This window comes from Carcharhinus amblyrhynchos, chromosome 18, assembly GCF_965287045.1.
Source record: "Carcharhinus amblyrhynchos chromosome 18, sCarAmb.v2.hapA, whole genome shotgun sequence".
NCBI lineage: Eukaryota > Metazoa > Chordata > Chondrichthyes > Carcharhiniformes > Carcharhinidae > Carcharhinus > Carcharhinus amblyrhynchos.
In genome coordinates this window covers 52,814,227-52,838,089 of record NC_137341.1, presented here as the reverse complement: position 1 = coordinate 52,838,089, position 23,863 = coordinate 52,814,227, and the positions used below count along the sequence as shown (strand labels likewise).

The window sequence follows — 23,863 nt, the reverse complement described above, 5'->3', positions numbered from 1 at the left end:
CAGCACATTCTCCTTTGGATATGGGGCCCAAAACTGCTCACAGTACTCCAAATGAGGTCTGACCAGAGCCTGATACAGCCTCAGAAGGACATCCCTGCTCTTGTATTCTAGCCCTCTCGACATGAATGCTAACATTGCATTTATCTTCCTAACTGCCGACTGAACCCGCACGTTAACCTTAAGAGAATCTTGAACAATGATGCCCAAGTCCTTTTCTGTTTCTGATTTGCTGAGCATTTTCCCATTTGGAAAATAGTCTAAAACAGTGTAGGCAGTCTACAGCATGAATGAGGAACAGTCGTGTTGGCCTCGCAGGTGGAGTTAGAGGCCGTTGAGGCACACTGGGGAGGTTGAGGGCAAGGGGGCATTGGGCAGTGCCAGGCTGGCACCTGGAGATGCCTGGTGGATAGTGCCCGGGGGGGGGGGGGGGGGCCTGAAGGGGGCTGGGCCAGAAGGGATGGACCTAAAGGGGGCCTCAGCCTGCTTGGGGAAGTGGGGTTGACCCTGCGCACTCAGCAGATGAGACTGGATTGGGGATTAGGGAAACACAATTAGTCTGGGTGGCAGGGGCATGGCAGGGGCTAGACTTCCGTGTAGGACCTATGACTGAGGTTTGGGCAGATGAGTTAGTTCAGGCTGTCTGCAGCAGCAGGAGCCTGACAACTCTCTATCTGTCAGACCCCTGCTGCTGAAATTGCACATCTCCAGCATCAGAGGTCTGCACATGCGCAGTAGTTCCCTCTGCAGGCTGGCAGAGCCCAGCCCACTGCCTGCAGCAGCTCAACAGCTGCATCATTTTTTTTCAATGACTAAATCGGCATGATTAGGCATGAAAACTCGTCCGAAGAGCGGACCCTCCCATCTGCACGCCAGCTGGACACTTGGAATCATTCTCATAAAATTCCACCCTAAATGTTTATTTTGAAAGTCCAAACTAAGTATTATCCATGGCATTTTTTCATGTTTAAAGACCATAATTAATTATTTAAATTGTAGGGTGAATATTGACCTTGCTGTTGTGTTTGTGGAACTTTGCCCTGTTGCTCAAGATCTATCTTGTGTTGCTCTACACGTGACTATAGAGAGAGAGATTCAGTGGAGAACTTTTTAAAGCAATGTCTACAACCTGACTGCATCAAACTTCACTTCATCATTAGTCATACCAGTAATGGAAATCATAGTATAATCGAGTCCTTGCAGTGCAGAAGAAGCCATTTGGCCCATCGAGTCTGCACTCGTGACAATCCCACCCAGGCCCTATCCACGTAACCCCCCCGTTTGCCCTTCTAATCCCACTGACACTAAGGGGCGATTTACCATGGCTAATCCATCTCACCTACGTATCTTGGGATGCTAAGGGGCAATTTAGCATAGCTGATCCACCTAACCTGCACATCTTTCGGACTGTGGGAGGAAACTGGAGCACCTGGAGGAAACCCGTACAGACTCCACACAGGCAGTCATCCAAGCTGGGAATCGAACCCAGGTCCCTGGTGCTGTAATAAACACAAATTTCTACGTACTGGGCTTTCTCACCTTTTTCTCTCAAAGATATTGGTAAGTCTGCAGTTAAGAACACTCAGAATTGCTCTGGGACAGTCCCAGAGTTTACTCCATCTATATATTCCCACTCAATCATGTTGGCATCAAGTAGTGGATTCCAGGGAAGTGTGGGTGCTGGTGCCACCAAACAGAGCTTTTAAATTAATCCAGTTGTTACAAAAAAAATCAAAGCCAGATGTAAACCCTTATCCCTCCCAGCACTTTTCCAGAATTACAGACGTGCATACATACAATGTACTGGAGCTGTGATAACACAAACCATTGATGTGGCTTCATTGAATTGTATTCACCTAGGCTTGATGAAGAAATTGCACTAAAAAATAACGCTCTGAAGAAAATTCGTGAGTTGGAAGCCTTTATATCGGATCTTCAAGAAGATCTAGATACGGAGAAGTCAGCTCGTAACAAGGCTGAGAAACAGAAGAGAGACCTGGGTGAAGAGCTGGAAGCCTTGAAGACAGAGCTTGAAGATACTTTGGATAGCACAGCCACGCAACAAGAGTTGAGGTACTGCAAAACCATCTTCAACAAATGAATATGTTTAAACTCTTATCAAATGAGTAGAATAATGGGCTGATTTGAGTTAATGGGACAGCAGATCACACAATAACCTGTAAAGGATTCTTCCAAGCTTCGACAGAAAGATGTTATCAATTTTATCAAAGAGCATGCCTGTAACAAAATACGATGTGATATTTAAGACTGTACATGTATCAGATTTGTTTACATCACAAAATAGATACAGTTTAATGAGAAATATCTCCGTAATTTATTTAGGGAAGAATCAGACCAGAGGTAACTTCTCCTTTCCCATGAACAGGGCCAAGAGAGAACATGAAGTTTCTGAGATGAAACGGGCTCTAGAGGAAGAATCTAGAACACACGAGGCTCAAATTCATGAAATGCGACAGAAACATGGGCAAGCTATAGAGGAAGTGACAGAACAGCTGGAACAAGCAAAACGGGTACTTGTGACATGAATAAACCAGGTCCACACAGAGCATTTAGATGGCAAGCTGGTGACATAGTGGTAATGTCACTGAACCCAGAGGCTCTGGGGACACAGGTTCAAACCCCACACGGCAGCTGGTAGAATTTAAATTCAATTAATTGATTAAAAGTTGATTTTTTTTTTAAATCTCGAATTGAAAGCTAGCGTCAGTCATGGTGACCATGGGTGGAATTTTCTTGTCCTGTCCGCCATGGGAATCGTAGCGGGTGGGACAGAAAATTTGACGGACCGTTTAAAGATCCGTTGACATTGGGCAGGAATTCCCAGCCTTGGGAATCCCACCTCGTGTAGCTATCATCAATTGTCATCAAAACCCATCTGGTTTACTAATATCCTTTTTAAGGAAGGAAATCTGCCGTCCTCACCCGGTCTGGCCTACATGTGACTCCAGAGCCACAGCAATGTGGTTGGCTGTCAACTGCCCCTCGGGGAACTAGGGATGGGCAATAAATGCTCACCAGACGCCCGTGTCCCACAAATGAATAAAAGCAAAACAATGACTTAAAGTTTTCACTTTAATTACCTGTACTAATACTCAAAATAAATGAACAATATCTATTAAATCCTCCCAAAAGAAAAACCAAGGCATGAAAGAACTGCCTTAAATTTCAAGGATATTTATAGAAATCATAGAATCCTACAGTGCAGACGGAGGCCACTCGGCACTCGAGTCTGCACTGACAAAAATCCCACCAAGCCCTATTCCTGAAACCCCGCTAACTCCCCTAACCTGCGCATTCCAGGACACTAAGGGACAATTCAGCATGGCCAATCAAACCAGCCCGCACATCTTTGAATTGTGGGAGGGAAACCAGAGCATCTGGAGGAAACCCATGCGGACATGGGGAGAACATGCAAAATCCATGCAGTCGCCCAAGGCTGGAATTGAACCTGGGTTCCTGGCGCTGGGAGGCAGCAGTGCTAACCACTCTGCCACCGTGCCGGCCTTATTAAATAAACTGTTTAAACTTTCCTCAACAAAACCTTCTCTATGTCCTGCAGGCTCGGGTAAACCTTGAGAAAAACAAGCAGGCTCTGGAGAAGGAGAACAGCGAGCTCTCAAACGAGGTCCGGGTTCTGTCCACGGCCAAAGCGGAGGTGGAACACAAGAAGAAGAAGCTGGAGGGTCAGGTGCAGGAGTTCCAGGTGAAGGTGGCCGATGGAGAGAGGGCTCGAGCTGAACTCAACGACAAGGTGCACAAGTTGCAGGTCAGTGCAAACGTTCCCGTGCAGGTTGGGGGTTCCTGTGTCCTTGTGTGTGACAGCAAATGGAATATTTTAATATAATTCATTCCGTGGATTTATATCCCTATTAAATTGCCTGACCGAGTACTCTGCTTGTGAAGTCGGGAATGTTGACTAGTTTCTGGGAGAATGCTTCTCCTCAGCGTGGAAGCAGAACAGTAAAAGTTGTATCTCTCTCTTTTATTATTCAAAAGAGGTTAAAGGTAAAGGATGGATAGCACATGGTGCTGAGCACAGGGGCTGTGGGGTGCATTTACAACAGGAGATCACGTACATTAGACCTTCCCACCCACCCTCGGGTCACCTCCATAATACGTGGGGGAGTGGGCAGGTTACTTAATCACCATCTGCCCACCATATTCAAGATATTGCCCATAACTGTCGTGGGTGGATTGGCAATGGTCAGCCTGGTTTTAAAGAAACACTTTGATTTATTATTGTCCCATGTATTAAATTATTCTGTAAAGTATTGTTTCTTGCACACTATACAGACAAAGCATACCATTCATAGAGTACATGGGGGAGAAGGAAAGGGCAGAATGCAGAATGTAGTGTTACAGTCACAGCGAGGGTGTAGAGAAAGGTCCTGTCGAAAGTCTGACAGCAGCCGGGAAGAAGCTGTTCTTGAGTCAGTTGGTACGTGACCTCAGACTTTTGTGTCCTTATCCCAACGGAAGAAGGTGGAAGAGAGAACGTCCTGGGTGTGTGGTGTCCTTAATTATGCTGGCTGCTTTTCCGAGACAGCGGGAAGTGTAGACAGAGTCGATGGACGGGAGGCTGGTTTGCGTGATAGACTGGCTACATTCACAAAGTGAAGATGGAAGTTGCGGGGGGGGCACTGTCTTCAGGGATTGCACTTGGCGGATTGGGGTTCAGCCTCGCAAAGAAAGAACTTAACTTACCTCCTATCCATCCTTTACCTTTAAACCAGCCACCGCCCCCCCCCCCCCCCCCCCACTCCCTCCCCTATCCCTAGCCCACCCAAACCCTCCCCGACCAAGACCTGTTGCCAGGATCCATTGGGTGGTTTCTCCTTCCTGCCCACAGTTCCAACAGCGGCCACTAATGCCCCCCTGGCGCCACTGAGACTGACGGAGCAGCTGGCCAATGGGCTGGCCTGCCTGCGGCACATGATGGTCCAGGGTGGGGGGGCGATTGGGGGGGGCAGGCTGGCACGGGGGGGGGGGGGGTGGGGGGGCAGGCTGGCCCAGAGCGGGCAGGCCCCACACCAGCACTGCTACCGTGCCGAATGGATGGATGCCTGAGGTGAGGAATTTGCAGGCGCTAGTTCTGATATAACAATAAATTAATACCTTTACAAAAAGGAGGAATGAAAATTGCAACAAGAGTAAAAAAATATGCCGCATCACTAATGGTCTATTTTGACCCTGTTTTTTCCCCCACTGCAGAGTGAGCTTGACAATGTCACCACCATCCTGAATGACGCTGAGGGCAAGTCCATTAAACTCGCCAAGGATGTGTCCAGTCTCAGTTCACAGCTACAGGACACACAGGTAAGAGCAGCTTTTAACAAGGGACAATCCGTGAGAAAGTTTATAAAAGCTACACAGACGATAGCGAAGGGACAAGTCAATGGGCTATACTCCTCCATCAACTCTTTTTTAAAATTCTAACAAGCAAAATTACTGAGAAAGTTTGTTTTTGTTTGTTTTGTTTTGTTTTTGTACATTCGCTGAACAAATTGAAATAAAGAGTGGGATTTTCCAGCCACGCTCGCCCCCCAACTGGAAAATCCCACCCGAGGCCAACAGACCTCTGCATGGTTTGCCCCCCACACGCCACCAGCTGCGATTCCTGTGGCAGGTGGAACAGGAAACCTACTCCCAGCATCTTTGTGGAAAAGTATTTGGCGCGATTCTCTGGACTCCCCCCACCCGGTGGCAGGATCTCCTGGTCACGCCGATATCCATGAGGTTTCCCCGCACTACACCAGGAAATACACAGTGGGAGCATGCCGTCAGTGAGTTTGGAAGATCCCACCAGCGTGAAGCGTAGGAAGATCTCGCCCGCTATTTATTTTGATGACCAGTTAAGTTATATTTATGATTTCCTATGAAACATATATCTGGTTTTGTTTTTCTACAGGAACTGCTCCAGGAAGAGACTCGTCAGAAGCTGAACTTGTCGACCCGACTGCGCCAACTGGAGGATGATAAGAACAACCTTCAAGAGCAGTTGGATGAAGAGGGAGAAGCCAAGAGGAACCTGGAACGTCAGATATCCACTTTGACGGTGCAGGTAAATAGAATGACTTCAATTCTGTTTCGAACTACCCAGATCACCTTTCAACCCAGTAAACTTGAAATTGAATTCGCACGACCACAGGGAAAAATCAGTCTGTTTGTAGATGGCTAGCCTCAAATAATTATTTATCAGCCATCGTTGGATACAGTAAGTTGCTTTGATTAGAACTGTAGAAATGTAATAGTCTAACAGGACTAGACAGGGTAGATATAGGGAGGATGTTCCCAATGTTGGGGGAGTCCAGAACCAGGGGTCTCACAGCCTGAGGATTCAGGGTAGACCATTTAGGATGGAAGTGAGGAGATATTTCTTCACCCAAAGAGTGGTGAGTCTGTGGAATTCATTCCCACAGGAAGTAGTTGATGTCAAAACATTGAATGTGTTCAAGAGGCAGCTGGATATAGCACTTGGGGCGAATTGGATCAAAGGTTATGGGGAGAAAGCAGGATTAGGCTATTGAGTAGGACAATCAGCCATGATGGTGATGAATGGCGGAGCAGGCTTGAAGGGTCAAATGGCCTCCTACTACTGCTATCTTCTATGTTTCCATGAATATTGCACTGACACAAGTCATTTCCCAAATGGGAAATATTGATATTTACACACACAACACTCCAGATTCTCATACTGTACAGATATTAACATTCCCTCCAGCATCCCACATCCAACCACCAGTTGTGGGATCTTGCTGTGCATGGATTGGCTGCCATATTTGTTCACATAATAGCAGCTGCGTCAGGAAGTAGTTGATTGGTTCTGAACCGCTTTGGAACTTGCCAAGTACCTAACAGCGGGGAGGCGATGACCTAGTGGTATTATCGCTAGACTATTAATCCAGAAACTCAGCTAACGTTCTGGGGACAGAGGTTCGAATCCCACCACAGCAAATGGTGGAATTTGAATCAAATAAAAAAAAATCTGGAATTAAGAATCTACTGATGATCATGAAACCATTGTTGGGAAAAATCCATCTGGTTCACTAACATCCTTTAGGGAAGGAAATCTGCCGTCCTTACCTGGTCTGGCCTACATGTGACTTCAGGGCCACAGCAATGTGGTTGACTCTCAATTGTCCTCAGGGAACTAGAAATGGGCAATAAATGCTGGCCAACCAGCGATGCCAATGACAAACGAATAAAAAAAAAAGTGTTTATAAATACAAAGCTGTGCTTTATTACTAAAGTATTGATTTCTTCACAGCTGTCCGATGCCAAGAAGAAGTTAAATGATGATGTCTCTACACTGGAAGGCCTTGAAGAAGGAAAGAAGAAACTTCAGCGGGAAATTGAAGCAATTACTCAAAACTTTGAGGAAAAGGCAGCGGCCTATGACAAGTTGGAGAAGACAAAGAACAGACTGCAACAGGAACTTGATGATCTCCTTGTCGACCTCGACAATCAGCGGCAACTCGTTTCCAATTTGGAGAAGAAACAAAAGAAATTTGATCAGGTAAATATTTTCCTCCACAACAGACCAGTTATAGAGTCATTGGCCAAAACTCTACAACCTTCCCTTCCCCGACTCCTTCCCCCTGAACAGAAATCTCCACAGGCCTCAGCCAAGTGAGGCCATAAAATTCCACCCGTAGAGTTTTACAGCACAGAAAAGGCCCTTTGGCCCATCGAGTCTGTACTGACACTTTCTACCTCTAAAGATGCGCTAATCCCATTTCCTTGCACTGTTCCCAAAGCCTTGAATGTGCTAATATTTCAAGTTCTTATCCAAATATCTTTTTTAAACATTCATACAATCCTATAGTGTGGAAGGAGGCCATTTGACCGACCGAGTCTGAACCAACAACAATCCCACCTGGTCCCTATCCCAAATATCCCACTTATTTTCCCTGCTAATCCCCCTGACACTGAGGGACAATTCAGCATGGCCAAGCCACCTAACCCGCACGTGTTTGGACTGTCGGAGGAAACCAGAGCACCCGGAGGAAACCCATGCAGAGATGGAGAGAATGTGCAAACTCCGTATGGATAAGGGCGGAATTGAACTCGGGTCCCTGGTGCTGTGAGGCAGCAGTGCTAACCCACTGGGCCACCATGCCGCCCTGTGGTTTGTAAGGTTTCAGGCCTCCACTAACTTATGATTTGACGTGTCTTAAGTTTCTATGTACTTTTTGTTTCTGTTCGGGGCCATTCCCCCTCCTTTTTGGGGAGCCGTCCCCTCTTTTCTTTGTCCTAATGTAATTTGAGTTTGTTTACTTGGTTTGACCTGAAAGACCCCCCCCCCCCAGGCAGTGCTTTCCAGTTCCCATTATCTGCTGAGTGGAAAAAAATGTTTTCTCAAATCCCCTCTGAATCTCCCGCCCCTCACCCTAAAACTACACCTCCTCATGATGGACCCCTTAACCACGGAGAGCAGCTGTTCCCTACTCACCCTGTCCATACCCTTCATGATCTTATACACTTTAAGCATGTCCTCCCCTCAGCCTTCTCTGCTCTAGAGAAAACGACCCAAGCCTATCCAGTCTCTCCTCCTAGTTCAAATGCTCCATCCCAGGTGAATCTCCTCTGGAACCCCCTCCAGTGCAATCACATCCTTCCTACAGGTGAGGCTATGTCAACATTTAGGCCAAATACATTTTCCTGTTTATTCCTACAATTCACCACTGACGTTTTTCAGGATTGAATTTTGATTTTAAAATTCATGATCCCTTGCTCAAAATACCACAAACTCTGAAGATTGATCTGACGTATAACCTGAATAATTCCCAGCTAAGGTGTGCTATCTTCACTCTTTTTCAGATGTTGGCAGAAGAGAAGAATATCTCTGCGAAATATGCAGATGAGAGGGACAGGGCAGAGGCTGACGCTCGTGAAAAGGAGACAAAGGCCCTGGCGTTGACACGTGCTCTGGACGAGGCCTTGCAATCTAAGGAGGACCTGGAACGGGTCAATAAGCAGCTGCGAGTGGAGATGGAGGATATCATGAGCTCCAAGGACGATGTAGGCAAGAATGTAAGTAAATATGTGGGATCCAACATGGGCTGAAGACAAGGGGGGGGGAGAGAGAGGTCGTCAAAATTGAGGCCCCCTTCAACTAACCCTTCAGCTATTTGTTTGATGGTTATAATATTGAGGCAATACAGCTGCATTGTCAGTTCCAGTGTACAAGTAAAGCAAGGCTCTGTTTTATTTTGAATTAATACCAAATGGATTTTTAGAGAGAGGCTTTTGATCCAACACTTAAAATTGAAATCCCCATTTGAACAGACACTGCTTTCACAGGTGCTAAACCCATTTTCCCCGGTCTCAGGGAGGGCCTGACGTGGGAAAGGGTTTCTCCATCCAGCCAGAGCAAAGTGCCAGCTCCAATCCCATTCTGATCTTAACCAATCATTCCTTAATCGGGGCCCTCATTCCTCCATGGCAGCAGGGGGTAGCGAATATGGCTCAATATAGAGGGAGGTGGCAGAGAAAAGATTTAGAATTCCATTCCCAAATACACACCCAGGCATGCACACATTCACATATGATGTACAAACACATACCCATGCACACACATGACCACACACCAGACATGCACATGGACAGATACACATGTGCAAACACACGTGTCTGCGCACATGCAGTGCACACACATGCACATGTACACACACATCAGACATATACATGGATACATGACACATGGACATGTGTACACATGCAAACATACGTGTCCACACACCAGGCATACACATGTGCACATCCACATACACCACCCCCGTGCAAAACACACACACACACTTGCTCCATATTCTACACTTTGTTGATTTTAGTTTATTTGTTAACAAAAAGAAGCAAACACTCTCCGTTCTGATGGAGAGCAGCGCGGTGGCACAGTGGTTAGCACTGCTGCCTCTCAGCACCAAGGACCCGGCTTCAGGTCGCTGTCTGTGTGGAGTTTGCACGTTCTCCCCATGTCTGTGTGGGTTTCCTCTGGGTGCTCCGGTTTCCTCCCATTCTCCAAAGATGTGCAGCTTGGGTGGATTAGCCCTGCTAAATTACCCCTTAGTGTCAGAGGGGTTAGCTAGGGTAAATACATGAGAATAGGACCCGGGTGGGATTGTGGTTGGTGCAGATTTGATGGGCTGAATGGCCTCCTTCTGTGTAGTAGGATTCTGAATCTGGTAGTGAATGATTACATTGAAACAAAGGTTTAAATATCCAAGCTGTGTGAGGGATTGTGATTTTTAACATTCAATAAACTGAAAGTACAATGCTGCTTTTCAGAAAATGATTCTGGTCTTTCTGAAAGCCTGGTTCACAGTTTAATTTCTCTTTTGTTCTGGACTTTATCCGTTCAAATAATTCATTCCCCGCCTTCTGTCTCTGAACTGGAAGGTGCACGACCTGGAGAAGTCTAAACGTGCTTTGGATCAGCAAGTAGAGGAGATGAAGACTCAGCTGGAGGAACTTGAAGATGAGCTGCAGGCCACAGAAGATGCCAAGTTACGATTGGAAGTGAATTTGCAAGCTATGAAAACACAGTACGAGCGTGAACTACAGGCCCGGGATGAACAGAATGAGGAGAAGCGCAGGCAGCTGGTGAAGCAGGTACACCGATTCCCGAGCACAATACAGCCAGCGCTCGCGTTACTGCCCTGATAAACTGACTACTTTCACTTAAAGCTAATAAGCCCATTGTACACGGGTGGGACGGTGGGTTAGCACTGCTGCCTCACAGTGCCAGGGACCTGGGTTCGATTCCCGGCTTGGGTCACTGTCTGTGTAAAGTTTGCACGTTCTCCCTGTATATGCGTGGGTTTCCTCCGGGTGATCCAGTTTCCTCCCACATGCCAAAGATGTATAGATTAGATGGGGGTGGGTAGAGTTGAGGGGGTGGGTTGGGGGGTTGGGTTTTGGGGAGAGGGTAGAGTTGAGGGGGTGGGTTGGGGGGTTTGGGTTTTGGGGAGAGGGTAGAGTTGAGGGGGTGGGTTGGGGGGTTTGGGTTTTGGGGAGAGGGTAGAGTGGAGGGAGTTTGGAGGGGAGTCTGGGGTGTTGTAAAGCTGAAATTTTAAATGACAATTAACCCCAGTTAATCCATTTCCAATATCGGTGTCCCTTCCTTTTTAAAATGTGAAAAAGACATTGTTGAGGTGACAGTAATCCCCCAGACACCAATAAATAAAAGACTGCAGAGAGATAAGGGTGGCTAATAAAACGATGGGGATTGTACTGTGAACATAACAAATCTCTGAAGTCAATGAGGAATATTAAAGACGCAACGTCAAACTTTGTTTCCACTAAGGTCCATGAGCTTGAGAGTGAACTGGAAGATGAGCGTAAGCAGCGCACGGTGGCTGCTGCAGCCAAGAAGAAGTTGGAGATTGATTTAAGTGACCTCGAAGGTCAGGTTGAAGTTGCCATCAAGGGTCGTGAAGATGCCATGAAACAACTCAAAAAGCTCCAGGTGGGTGAAGTCTGACTAACTGGAGCCAGTTCCAAACTGAATTAAAACCAGAGAATACACAGTGTAACCATTACTAATCATATTGTGTAATAACACAAAGCTCAGAAACCCCCACATCGGACACTAAAAGAAGGTGATATCGTGTCCAGGTCCTAAAGAAAATTCATTTCTGTTCATCTATTTTAAGACCACTCATCGATGCGTGTGATTGGGTGAAGTCATTTTTTTTAATATGAAGGTGATTAAATTGGTTAGGGTGAAATCTCAGCAAATAAAAACCCTGCCTACTTTGTGTGACAACAGGCTCAGATGAAGGATTACCAGCGAGAGCTTGAAGACGCTCGGAACTCACGGGAAGACGTCTTGGCTCAGGCAAAAGAGAACGAGAAGAAAGCCAAGAGTCTGGAGGCTGATCTGCTGCAGTTGCAAGAGGTAAAGATCAGGGGGTAAATGAGGTCACGCAGGGATTTGGGTTTCCAGGCGGTTCATTTATTGGAAAGGTCAGGAGAATGGTGGCACAGTGGTTAGCACTGCTGCCTCTCAGCACCAGGGACCCAGGTTCAATTCCCAGCCTCGGGTCGTTACCTGTGTGGAATCTGTACATTTTCCCCATGTCTGCGTGGGTTTCCTCTGGGTGCTCTGGTTTCTTCCCACAGTCCAAAGATGTGCGTGTTGGGTAGATTGGCCATGCTAAAACTGCCCCAAAACATGTAGGGGGATTTGCAGGGAGGCGATGGCCTAGTACTATTATCGCCAGACTATTAATCCAGAAACTCAGCTAATGTTCCAGGGATCTGGGTTCAAATCCCACCAAGGCAGATGGGGGAATTTGAATTCCAAAAAAAAAAATCTGGAATTAAGAATCTACTGATGATGATGAAACCATTGTTGATTGTTGGAAAACTCCATCTGGTTCACTAATGTCCTTTAGGGAAGGAAATCTGCCGTCTGTATTCGGTCTGGCCTACATGTGACTCCAGAGCCACAGCAATGTGGTTGACTCTCAACTGCCCCTCGGGCAACTAGGGATGGGCAATGTTTGTGCAGAAACATGGATTTGGGCCGGTGTCTGTGAGAGTTTGCGCATTCTCCCCGTGCTTGCGTGGGTTTTCTCCAGGTGCTCCAGTTTCCTCCCACACCCCAAAGATGTGCTGTTAAGCTGATTGGAGGTAATAAATTGTCCCTAAATTAGTTTTCCCTCAATGTGGAATGCCATAATCATAGACAAGGGTCATGGGTGGAGGGGGGTCTCATAACGTTAAATGGCGGTGCGGGCTCATTGGGCTGAAGGGCCTGTTTCCCGGGCTGTTTTGTTCTTTGAACACTGGCCTAGCCAGTGATGCCCATGTCCCATGAATGAATAAAATAAAATGTGTGGGGATAGGACAGGGAATGGGGCTAGGTACAATCCTCTGTCAGAGTTGAAGCAGACTCGATGGGAGGGGATCTCATGGAAACTTATTAGACGGGGTAGATCGAGAAAGAATGTTCCCCGTGGTGGGGGGAGTCCAGAACTAGGGGTTATAGTTTGAGGATAAGGGGTAAACCTTTTTAGAGCTGAGGTGAGGAGACATTTCTTCACCCAGAGGGTGGGGAATGTGTGGAATTCACTCCCACAGAAAGTATTTGAGGCCAAAACGTTGTCTGATTTTCAAGAAGAAATTAGATATCGCTCTAGGGGTAAAGGGATTATGGGATATGGGGGGAAGCAGGGATCAGGATATTGAATTCAATGATCAAAATGAATGGCCTCCTCCTGCTCCTAATTTCTATGATGGGCTGAACAAGTTCCTTCTGCACTGTAGGGTTTCTACTGTTAACTACACCATCAGACTGTGTTTGTTTTTTTTTGGAAGGAAGGTGGAGATATATAATTTTATCACTGGTGTAGAATTCGAATGATGAGCGGTAGCAAGTATTCAAAAACATCACTTCCTTTATCCTGAATAAAGGTACAAATCCAAATTGTCAGCATTTAGAATTGGAAGAGACAGAGCCATTCTGGCCATCGGACCAATGTTGGGTTTTTGGAAACAGGTCTTCAGTTAGTCCCCAAACCTCTGCTCTCTCCTCACGCTCCTGCGATGTTTCACCCTTCACAGATATCTTCAATGCGTTGAAGGATCTCATGTCATCTCGTTTTAGAGCATCTTAAAGCCATTAATAGCAACTTATTTTGCCGTTAACTAGGCTGTCGGGTATTCTTAAAACAGGAAAGGGAATGGACGAAACATTCAGGACCTAAAATGAGGTAAAACCCAGGTGGCTGGTGGGAGGAGCTTTGGTCATGTCTCCAATGTGGAATACTTGCTTTGGCCAGGACGGCACAGTGGTCAGCACTGCGGCCTCACAGCGCCAGGGACCCGCGTTCCATTCCCGACTTGGGTCTCTGTCTGTGCAGACAGTGCACGTTCTCCTTGTGCCTGCGTGGGTTTCCTCCCACGGTCCACTGATGTGCGGGTTAGGTGGATTGGCCATGCTAAATTGCCCCTTTTAGTGTCAGGTCGATTGGCAGGGTACATGGGGGGGTTAGGGGGACAGGATTAGGGTGGGATTGTGGTTGGTGCAGACTTGATGGGCCACACGGACTCTTTCTGCGCTGTAGGGATTCTGATTCGAAGTGAATTTTCTCTCCCCAGGACTTGGCAGCGGCAGAACGGTCCCGACGTCACGCTGAACAGGAGAAGGAAGAGTTAGCAGAGGAATTGGCAGGACATGTATCTGGAAAGTACGTCACAGAAAGACCTTTTATTTCTTTGGATTCTTGTCTTTTTTCTTTTTCAATTACACTCCACATTAAAATAATTGATTGCCTTTCACACCTTGTTCACCATATCTATGAAATGGGAGGGTGTGTTTTACAAATGTTTCCAGCCCCGCCTGAAAAATGACATTATATTAATAAAACCAAACTTTAAACAGAATCCAAAATAATTACCAGTCACGTCGCGTCTGAAGTGGTTTCTAGAATGCAATCTAGGCGTACGGGGCAGCATGGTGGCACAGTGGTTAGTACCGCTGCCTCACAGCGCCAAGGACATAAGAACATAAGAACATAAGAAATAGGAGCAGGAGTAGGCCATCTAGCCCTTCGAGCCTGCCCCGCCATTCAATAAGATCATGGCTGATCTGTCGTGGCTCAGTTCCACTTTCCCGCCCTCTCCCCATAACCGTTAATCCCCTCTCTTATCAAAAACCCATCAACCCGCTTCTTAAAAATATTTAGCGAGGCAGCCTCCACCACTTCAACGGGCAGAGAATTCCAGAGATTCACCACCCTTTGAGTGAAGAAGTTCCTCCTCAACTCCGTTCTGAACCGCCCCCCTTTTATCTTGAGGCTGTGCCCCCTAGTCCTACTGTCTTTTTTGAGCGGGAAGAGTCTCTCCACCTCTATCCTATCCATCCCATTCATCATCTTATACGTCTCAATGAGATCTCCCCTCATTCTTCTAAACTCTAACGAGTACAAGCCTAGTTTATTCAGCCTCTCCTCATAGCTCAACCCCCTCAACTCCGGTATCAGCCTAGTAAACCTCCTGGGTTCAATTCTGGCCTTAAAGTTGTGAAGTTATGTTGACGTTGGTGAGGTGACACCTGGAGTATTGTGTTCAGTTCTGGTCACCTTTGCTATAGGAAAGATATTGTTAAGCTGGAGAGAGTGCAGAAGAATGTTGCGAGGACTCGCGGAACTGAGTTATAGGGAGAGATTGGACAGGCTAGGACTTTTTTCTTTTGAGGGGTGATCTTATAGAGGTGTATAAGATCATAGGTAGGGTGAATGCACTCGGTCTTTTTCCCAGGATTGGGGAATTGAGAACTAGAGGGCATAGGTTTGAGTTAAAAGGGGGAAAGAATTAATGGAAACCTGAAGAGCAACTTTCTTTACACGGAGGGTGGTACATGTGTGGAATGAGCTGTTGGAGGAAGTGGTTGAGGCTGGGACGTTGATAACATTTAAAAGGCATTTGGACAGATACACGGATAGGAAAGGTTTAGAAGGATATGGGATTAGCTTAGATGGGCATTTTGGCCAGCATAGACCAGTTTGAGCTGAAGGGCATGTCTCCGTGTCATAGATTCTATGATTGTCTGCATGTTCTCCTTGTGTCTGCATGGGTTTCCTCCGGGTGCTCCTATTTCCTCCCACACTCCAAAGATGTATGGGTTAGATGGATTGGCCGTACTACAATTGCCCCTTAGCATCCAAAGATGTGTAGATTAGATAGATTCACCATGGCAAGTGTATGAAATTGTGGGGGTGGGGTAAGCAGCCTGGGTGAGATGCTGAGTTGGTGCAGACTCGATGGGCCAAATGGCCTCCTTCTGCACTGTAGGAATTCTATGATTCAAATATCAGTTGTTCAAATTTATCAATAATCTGCCGTAATTGGAAAGCAAATAGTTTCCCCAGTGAATCGTAAAGATTAGTTGCACTAAAAGGGTTGTGGGGCATGCCTCATGCTTTCTGAAACCTCATTGCTCACTCATTGTGAGTGAGAGGTGGGAAAGTGGAACTGATCCACTTCAGATCAGCCATGATCTTATTGAATGGCGGGGCAGGCTCGAGGGGCTAGATGGCCTACTCCTGCTCCTATTTCTTATGTTCTTGTGTTCTTAAAGTGCTGCATCCACATTTTAAAAAGTTGACCTTTTTTGTGCATCTTTAAAAAAATGTCGCAGGTCGTCGCTTTTGGATGAGAAGCGACGTCTGGAGACCAGAATATCCCAAATGGAAGAAGAGCTGGAAGAGGAACAAGGCAACATGGAGGCACTGAATGACCGTCTGAGGAAGGTTGTCCAGCAGGTAAGAGAATGGAGAAACTCAGAAGCTGCCCTCAGCCACAGTGAGTCTTCCAGCCGCTCCCCGGGGGGTTCCATGAAGCAGTTGATAAATCTGGCTGAAATTCCTGAATCTGAGATTATCGACCAACACAACATCCCACAATTCAGCCTGCAGTAAACACCAATAAACAGCCCCTTCCCCATCGATCCCTGACAAAGCAGCTGGAGGATGTGAGTGAAAATAAAAGATTTGGTGAAATTAGTTTACCCACATTTGGAAAACCCAACAAGATCCAGCACTTGTGTCGCACTGTTGAGGCAATCCTTTTCCAATAAAATTCTCCAAGGAGAATGTTCCACGGATTGGGTTCTGGGTGTGACGGCTGAGGGCATTTGTCTGCTAATCTTGCTTTTTTAAAACAACACTAATGTAATTCAGAAGCAGTATCGTGCGTGGGCTCCGCCTAAAGGCAGCTCCTCAGCTCAGACTGGGCTCTCAAACGTCAGTCTTCTCCTTTGCCAAAGGAGTCCTTTAATTTTCAAGACATCCAACGTTGATATTCCCTTCTTCCCTCCGGAGTGTGGTTCTACAACTCTGTCTGATCTCCACGTGTAACTGCTGCTGACGTGTGTGTGTGTGTGTGTGTGTGTCATTGTGTCACTGTGTGTGTGTGTCATTGTGTCACTGTGTGTGTGTGTCATTGTGTCACTGTGTGTGTGTGTCATTGTGTCACTGTGTGTGTGTGTCATTGTGTCACTGTGTGTGTGTGTCATTGTGTCAGTGTGTGTGTGTGTCATTGTGTCACTGTGTGTGTGTGTCATTGTGTCACTGTGTGTGTATCAGAGTGTGTGAGTAATACAACAATCTGGCAAATCACAGTTGTAAAAACAAGTTTAATTAAAAAAGGAAAACAGTAGCACAGTGGTTAGACTGCTGCCTCACAGGGATCCAGGTTCAGTTCCCGGCTTGGGTAATTTGTCTGTGTGGAGTCTGCATGTTCTCCCTGTGTCTGCGTGGGTTTCCTCCAGGTTCCTTCCACATTCTGAAAGACGTGCTGTTTAGGTGCATTGGCCATGCTGAATTCTCCCTTTAATGTCAGGGGATTAGTGAGAGTAAATGCATGGGGTTACGGGGATAGGATCTGGTGGGGTTGTTGTCAATGCAGACAAGATGGGCTGAATGGCCTCCTCCCTGCACTGCAGGGATTCTGAGTCTACGATTCAATGGGGAGTGGCCTCCCAGTGCCGTCACAGTTGTGATTTTTGACACTCTCTTCCTCCGTTGTCAGTCTGAACAGCTTTCTAACGAGCTGGCAACTGAACGCAGCACCAACCAGAAGAACGAGAGCGCCCGCCAGCAGCTTGAGAGGCAGAACAAGGAGCTGAAAGCCAAGCTGCAGGAAATGGAGGGCACGGTGAAGTCCAAATTCAAATCAACAATAACCTCTCTGGAATCGAAGATTGCCCAATTAGAGGAGCAACTGGAGACAGAAGTGAAGTAAGAACCCTCAACAAGTTTACCCTCTGAACTGTAGAGTTATTTTACTTGCTGGTGTTCCACTGCATTTAATTTTCTCTTGTCGCGCCCTGCCTTATAAATAATAAATCCAGAATTCTGCAGCTTCCAGATAGTCTGTCCTTCCCTGTGACTGGTTAAAGGAAACATCATCAATATAATTGAAATGTAATACCGGGGTCAATCACATACTGCCTTTGGCTTTCTTCCCTGACATTCCCAGTTTTAAGTAAAACACACAATAGCTCCCACAGTCTGTAAGTGGGTTTCAGGTTTGTTCTGTTGCAGTTCCCTGTATATTCCTCCCTTGTCCTGCAGGGGGGGAGTGGGAATAACTCCATTTTGGCAATTGCATGGGTGCCCACAGATGTTTGTGGATTTAAACCATTATAGGATTAAGCCTCCCTCTGTGTACACTGGATAACTTTTCCACTGACTGTGTGTACATCCCCACAGGTTGGACAGTCGGGTCTTTTTTTTTTGATAAGGCAATCCATTTGGTATCTAAACAGCTAATGGCTGTTTGTTTGTGTCAGGAGATTTCGGTGTAATTAAACACATATACACAAGTCTGTCAACAGCCGGACAAACTGTTCCGACGTAGCTGGTGGACCTCTTGTTGTTGAGACGATGTTCTTGGACCGGTTTCATACGCTCCATCTTTCACTCTGCAGGGACAAACAAGCTATAACGAAGGGAGCCCGCCGCACTGAGAAGAAATTGAAAGAGGTGATGATGCAGGTGGAAGACGAGAGAAGACACGGAGAGCAGTACAAAGAACAGGTAGACCCACCCCCTCTCAGTGAAACAGCAAACTTACACCCCTGGCATGGTCTAAAAACACTGCACGGTGCTTTCCAGAAATCACAGTGTTAGTTATAAAGCGGGGACTGATGGCTGGTGTCAGGAGTGTAGAATTGCAAATGATCAGTCAAGCTTTTATTTGTCTTAGAGTCCAGAACTTCCCTAAAGACCACAGTCGCTGTTAGAGAGTGATTGATTAATTTGTATTTTCATTCTTACAATTAAAAATTTTAGCTACACCCAACACATTGAGCTAGTGTCCGGAACGTTCTGCTCAACTTCAACGCAAACAAAGATGTACAAATTTTTTTTTTACACAGACTGGCGGGTGCCTGGAACTCGCTGTTGGAGGAGTTGGTGGAAGTAATTACGATAGTAACTTTTTTTAAGGAGCGTCGGGACAAATACATGAATTGGATGGGAATAGAGGGATCCGGTCCCTGGAAGGGTCGGGGGTTTTAGTTCAGTCGGGGGCAGCATGGTCGGTGTAGGCTTGGAGGGCCGAATGGCCTGTTCCTGTGATGGAATTTTCTTTGTTCAAACAGAAAATGCTGGAAAATCTCAGCAGGTCTGACACTAAGTTAATCTTCCGCTACTACTGTAACACTACATTCCGCACTCTCTCCTTTCATTCTCTACGAACGGTAGGTTTTGTCTATACAGTGTGCAGGAAACAATACTTTCTATTGTATACCAATACCTGTGACAATAATAAATCAAATCAAAAGCACCTGTCAAAAGGGACTAGAGCCAATGTTTTGATTCTGGATCCTGACTTGAAACATATTGTCTCTATTCTCTCTCCATAGATGCCGTCAGACCTGCTGAGATTTTCCAGCGTTTTCTGTTTCTTTCAAATTCCAGCATCCGCAGTATTTTGCTCTTATATTATTCTGCTAAACATTCTCTATATGTATCTGAGCGATACTGTGTAAATATTCTGGGGGCCGTATTGTGGATTCCTGTCTAAAAGAGGCAGATTTCTGAGCCTGTGCTGCATGTAATTTGGCACGTGCACAGTTCATAAAGTTAGCAGACGAGACAAAGAGGTGGAGTTGTGGGAAGTGTAGAAGGTTGTCAAAGGATACAGCGGGGGGATATAGACCAGCTGCAGATATGGGCAGAGAAATAGCAGATGGAGTTTAATCCGGGCAAGTATGAGGTGCTGCACTTTGGGAGATGTAATGTTAAAGGTAAGTGTACTGTTAAAGGCATTACTGATGTACAGAGGGGTCTTGGGGTTAAAGTTCTTGACTCCCTGAAAGTGGCTGCACATGTAGGTAGGGGGTAGGTAGATGGCTGCACATGTAGGTAGACGGCACGCTTGTCTTTGTTGGTTGGGGCACAGAGTACAAGAGTCAGGATATCATGTTACAGCTTTTAGAATATCGCCTTCAATTCTGGTTGCCATATTACAGGAAGCTTTGGAGAGGGTACACAAGAGTTTTACCAGGATGTGATAGTGAGTGATGAAGATAATCAGAAGGATATAGATGGGCTGGAGAAATTGGACAGAGAAATGGCAGATGGAATTTAACCTGGACAAATGTGAGGTGATGCATTTGGATAGATCCAATTCAGGTGGAGCTATAACATAAATGGCAGAACCATCAGGAGCGTAGACACACGGAGAGATCTGGGAGTACAGATCCACAAATCCTTAAAAGTGGTAGCACAGGTGGAAAAGGTGGCGAAGAAAGCACATGGAATGATTGCCTTCATCGGACGGGACATCGAGTATAAAAGTTGGTAAATTACGTTAGTGATATAAAACGTTGGGTAGGCCACACTGGAGTGTTGTGTCCAATTCTGGTTGCCACACTACCAGAAGGATGTGGAAGCTACAGATGAAGTGCAGAAAAGGTTTACCAGGATGTTGCCTGGTATGGAGGGTATTAGTTATGGAGAGAGGTTGGAGAAACTGGGATTGTTCCCCCTGGAAAGACGGAGGCCGAGGAGCAACCTGACAGAAGTCTATATACTTCCGAGAAGTATAGATAAGGTGAACAGTTGGAAGCTTTTTCCCAGGGTAGAAATGACAATTACAAGGGGGAACAAGTTCAAGATATGGGGGGAAATGTTCAGTGGAGATGTGCAGGGGGAAGTTTTTTACACAAACTGTCTGGAATGTGCTGCTAGGGATGGGGGTTTAGGGAGTTTTAGATAAACACATGAATATGTGAGGAATAGAGGATAGAGAGCAAGGGCAGGCAGAAGGGGTTAGTTTAATTTGGCATCATATAAAACACAACAGCTGAATTTGATTTTGATTTATTATTGTCACATGTATTAGTATACGTGAAAAGTATTGTTTCTTGCGTACTATACAGACAAAGCATACTGTTCGTAGAGAAGGAAAGGAGAGGGTGTAGTGTTACAGTCATAGCCAGGGAGTAGAGGAAGATCAGCTCAATGCAAGGTAGGTCCATTCAAGAGTCTGACAGCAGCAGGGAAGAAGCTGTTCTTGAGTTGGTTGGTTCGTGATCTCAGACTTTTGTATCTTTTTCCTGACGGAAGAAGGTGGAAGAGAGAATGTCCGGGGTGTGTGGGGTCTTTAGTTATGCTGGCTGCTTTGCTGAGGCAGCAGTTAGTGTGAATGGGAGGCTGGTTTGTGTGATGGACTGGGCTCTGTTCATGACCTTTTGTAGTTTCTTGGAGGGTCTGTTCTATAGCGCAGTGAGAAGTCCTGGTATGTGGCTGGACTTCTCGAATCCCTGTCGATTGGACTCTGCCGGGTTACTTAGCCTGTTTTTCTTAGAACTACATTTGCTGCTTATTTTCTGCCGCAGTTTCCTGCCTGCTGGCTGGTGGTATCTGCTTGGGTTTGCTCATCATGTTAGCTGTCACCTTTTGGTCAGTCTTAGCACTTTATCAGCATGATCCAGGCTGTACCAATAGCACCCTCTTGTGTTTGCAACTGGATCTTCGAGTCTTTTGAATGAATGTTTAATCTCTTTGAAGAAACACTAATTCGGCAAACTCTAAGCAATAAAAGGCCTGAAGTGAATTAAAAAGCCACTTTATTTTCCCATTTCACACACTCAGAATGTCATTTATGATCAGCCTCATTTGATTTAAATAATAAAACTGGTTACATGATAAACAAAACGAACTGACCGTGTTTGTGAATCACCTTATTTAACTCAAACAGGCTCTTGTAGATTTCGAAATGTCTGTACACATTCAATTTCAAAAAATTATTTCATCCCCGTCCCCACCTTTTCTAACAAGGCTAGATCTGTCGATGCAGGTCAAAGCATCCGTTAAACACTCACACCATTACACTCTTGGTTTGGCAACTTTGTGCAGCTCTATTCCACTGTAGTCACGTTTAAGGTGGTGTTGATACGTCCATTCTTCCAGTGGAACAGGCAGAGAGGGGAGTGATTTTTAGAGAGGAGAGCCTGGTTTTAAGGAGCTCGTCACTCACGGGTGCGAGAGGTTTTAAGGAGCGTCTGAAGGGGAGCGAGGCAGAGAGGTTTAAAGATGGAGTTTCAGCCCCTAGCCAGCTGGACACAGCCAGCAATGCTGCAGAGACGAAATCGAGGGACTCGCGTGAGCTGGAATTGGGGAGTGTCAAAGTCTTAGGGGATTTTAGCGTCTGAGGAGATTTTGGAGATGGGGGGGAACTGAGGGCTTGTAAAGACTTGAAGATAAGGAATCTAATTTTAGAGTCAGGGTGTTGCTGAACCAGGAACCAAAGATCACAGTGACAAACAAACAGAATTAGGTACAAGTTAGAATGTCAGCTTCATTGGTTCATAAGATATAGGAGCAGGATTAGGCCATTCAGCCCATCAAGTTCACTGCTATTTGATGATGGCTGATATGCTCCTCATCCCCATTGTCCTTCCTTCTCCCCATAACCCTTCAACCCATTACCAATTAAAAATCCGTCTAACTCCTCCTTTAAATTTACTCCCTGTCCCAGCATCCACCGCACTTTGGGGGGAGCGAATCCCACAGATTCACAACCCTTTGGGAGAAGTAGTTTCTCCACAACTCTGTTTTAAATTTGCTGCCCCTTGTCCTAAGACTAGGACCTCTCGTTCTAGAATGCCCCATAAGAGGAAGCATCCACTCCATGTCTACTTTATCCAGACCTTTTATCATCTTGTAAACCTCAATCTGATCTCCCCTCATTCTTCTAAATTCGGCCTAAACTGTTCAATCTCTATTCATACAACAAAACCCCTCATCTCTGGGATTAATCTAGTGAACCTCCTCTGAACTGCCTCCAATGTCACTACATCTTTCCTCAAATACAGGCACCAAAACTGTGCACAATACTCCAGGTGCGGCCTCACCATTGCCTTGTATAGTTGCAGCAACACTTCCTTACCTTTTATATTCTATTCCTTTAGCAGTAAATATCAACATTCCACTCACTTTCTTTATTATCTGCTGTAACCATATGCTAGTTTTCTGTGACTCATGAACAAGGACACCCAGATCCCTCTGCACCGGAGCACCCTGAAGTCTCTCCCCGTTTAGATAATAAATCACCTTCCCAGTTTTCTGACCAGTTGTGAAGATGCACTTCAATGTTGAATGGTCATCTCCTCCAGTTGGGGTCACTGTGTATTCTACAACCACGTGTAACCAGATTTCCAACACTTGGTTCAGTCCCCAACCATTCTTTATCCATTAAGGTAAAGCGCTGCTCTATATTCCAGGGTCACCTTGATTTTTAAGGGTTAAAGAACTTGTCCCATGTTGTAAATCTGTTGCATATTTTTTTCAAAACCAGGGAGCCAGATTTTGTTGCAGAAATAACACTGAGGCTTACAGTGACTCATCATTATTAAACTGTAAATTAGATAATAACTTCTCGCACCCGTGAGCAATGAGCTGCTGAAACCAGGAAGTTGCTTTGAGTTGCTGTGCCCTCACAGGAGCTTTGCTGTATCAGTGCCTCACCACGGGATGCAGTGATGGAACACACACATACTGAACTGAAACTAGGAATGGGCAAGTAAAGTTTTAATGGTGTGATACGGGCAGCACAGTGGTTAACACTGCTGCCTCACAGCGCCAGGGACCCAGGATCGATTCTGACTTCGATCACTGTCTGTGCAGAATCTGTATGTTCTCCCCATGTCTGCATGGGTTTCCTCCAGGTGCTCCGGTTTCCTCCCGCAGTCCAAAAGACAGGCTGGTTAGCTGCACTGGCCATTCTAAATTCTCCCTCAATTTATTTAAAATTTATTTATTTATTAGTTACAAGTAAAGTTTACATTAACACTGCAACTAAGTTCCTGTAAAATTCCCCTAGT

General features: G+C 45.9%; 1 protein-coding gene across 3 annotated transcripts in view; it reads left to right on the top strand.

Annotated features, from left to right (window-relative positions):
- myh11b (myosin, heavy chain 11b, smooth muscle) overlaps positions 1-23,863 on the top strand; it is a 161,161-nt gene that overhangs the window by 129,913 nt on the left and 7,385 nt on the right. For all 3 annotated transcript variants that reach the window (XM_080207029.1, XM_080207028.1, XM_080207030.1), the window contains 14 exons: positions 1,858-2,070; positions 2,384-2,528; positions 3,578-3,784; positions 5,230-5,334; positions 5,927-6,079; positions 7,286-7,534; positions 8,839-9,051; positions 10,417-10,629; positions 11,324-11,485; positions 11,789-11,917; positions 14,125-14,213; positions 16,166-16,289; positions 17,557-17,765; positions 18,458-18,566. In XM_080207029.1, the coding sequence (XP_080063155.1) occupies positions 1,858-2,070; positions 2,384-2,528; positions 3,578-3,784; positions 5,230-5,334; positions 5,927-6,079; positions 7,286-7,534; positions 8,839-9,051; positions 10,417-10,629; positions 11,324-11,485; positions 11,789-11,917; positions 14,125-14,213; positions 16,166-16,289; positions 17,557-17,765; positions 18,458-18,566 (2,320 nt within the window). The remainder of the gene's footprint in view (positions 1-1,857; positions 2,071-2,383; positions 2,529-3,577; positions 3,785-5,229; positions 5,335-5,926; positions 6,080-7,285; positions 7,535-8,838; positions 9,052-10,416; positions 10,630-11,323; positions 11,486-11,788; positions 11,918-14,124; positions 14,214-16,165; positions 16,290-17,556; positions 17,766-18,457; positions 18,567-23,863) is intronic.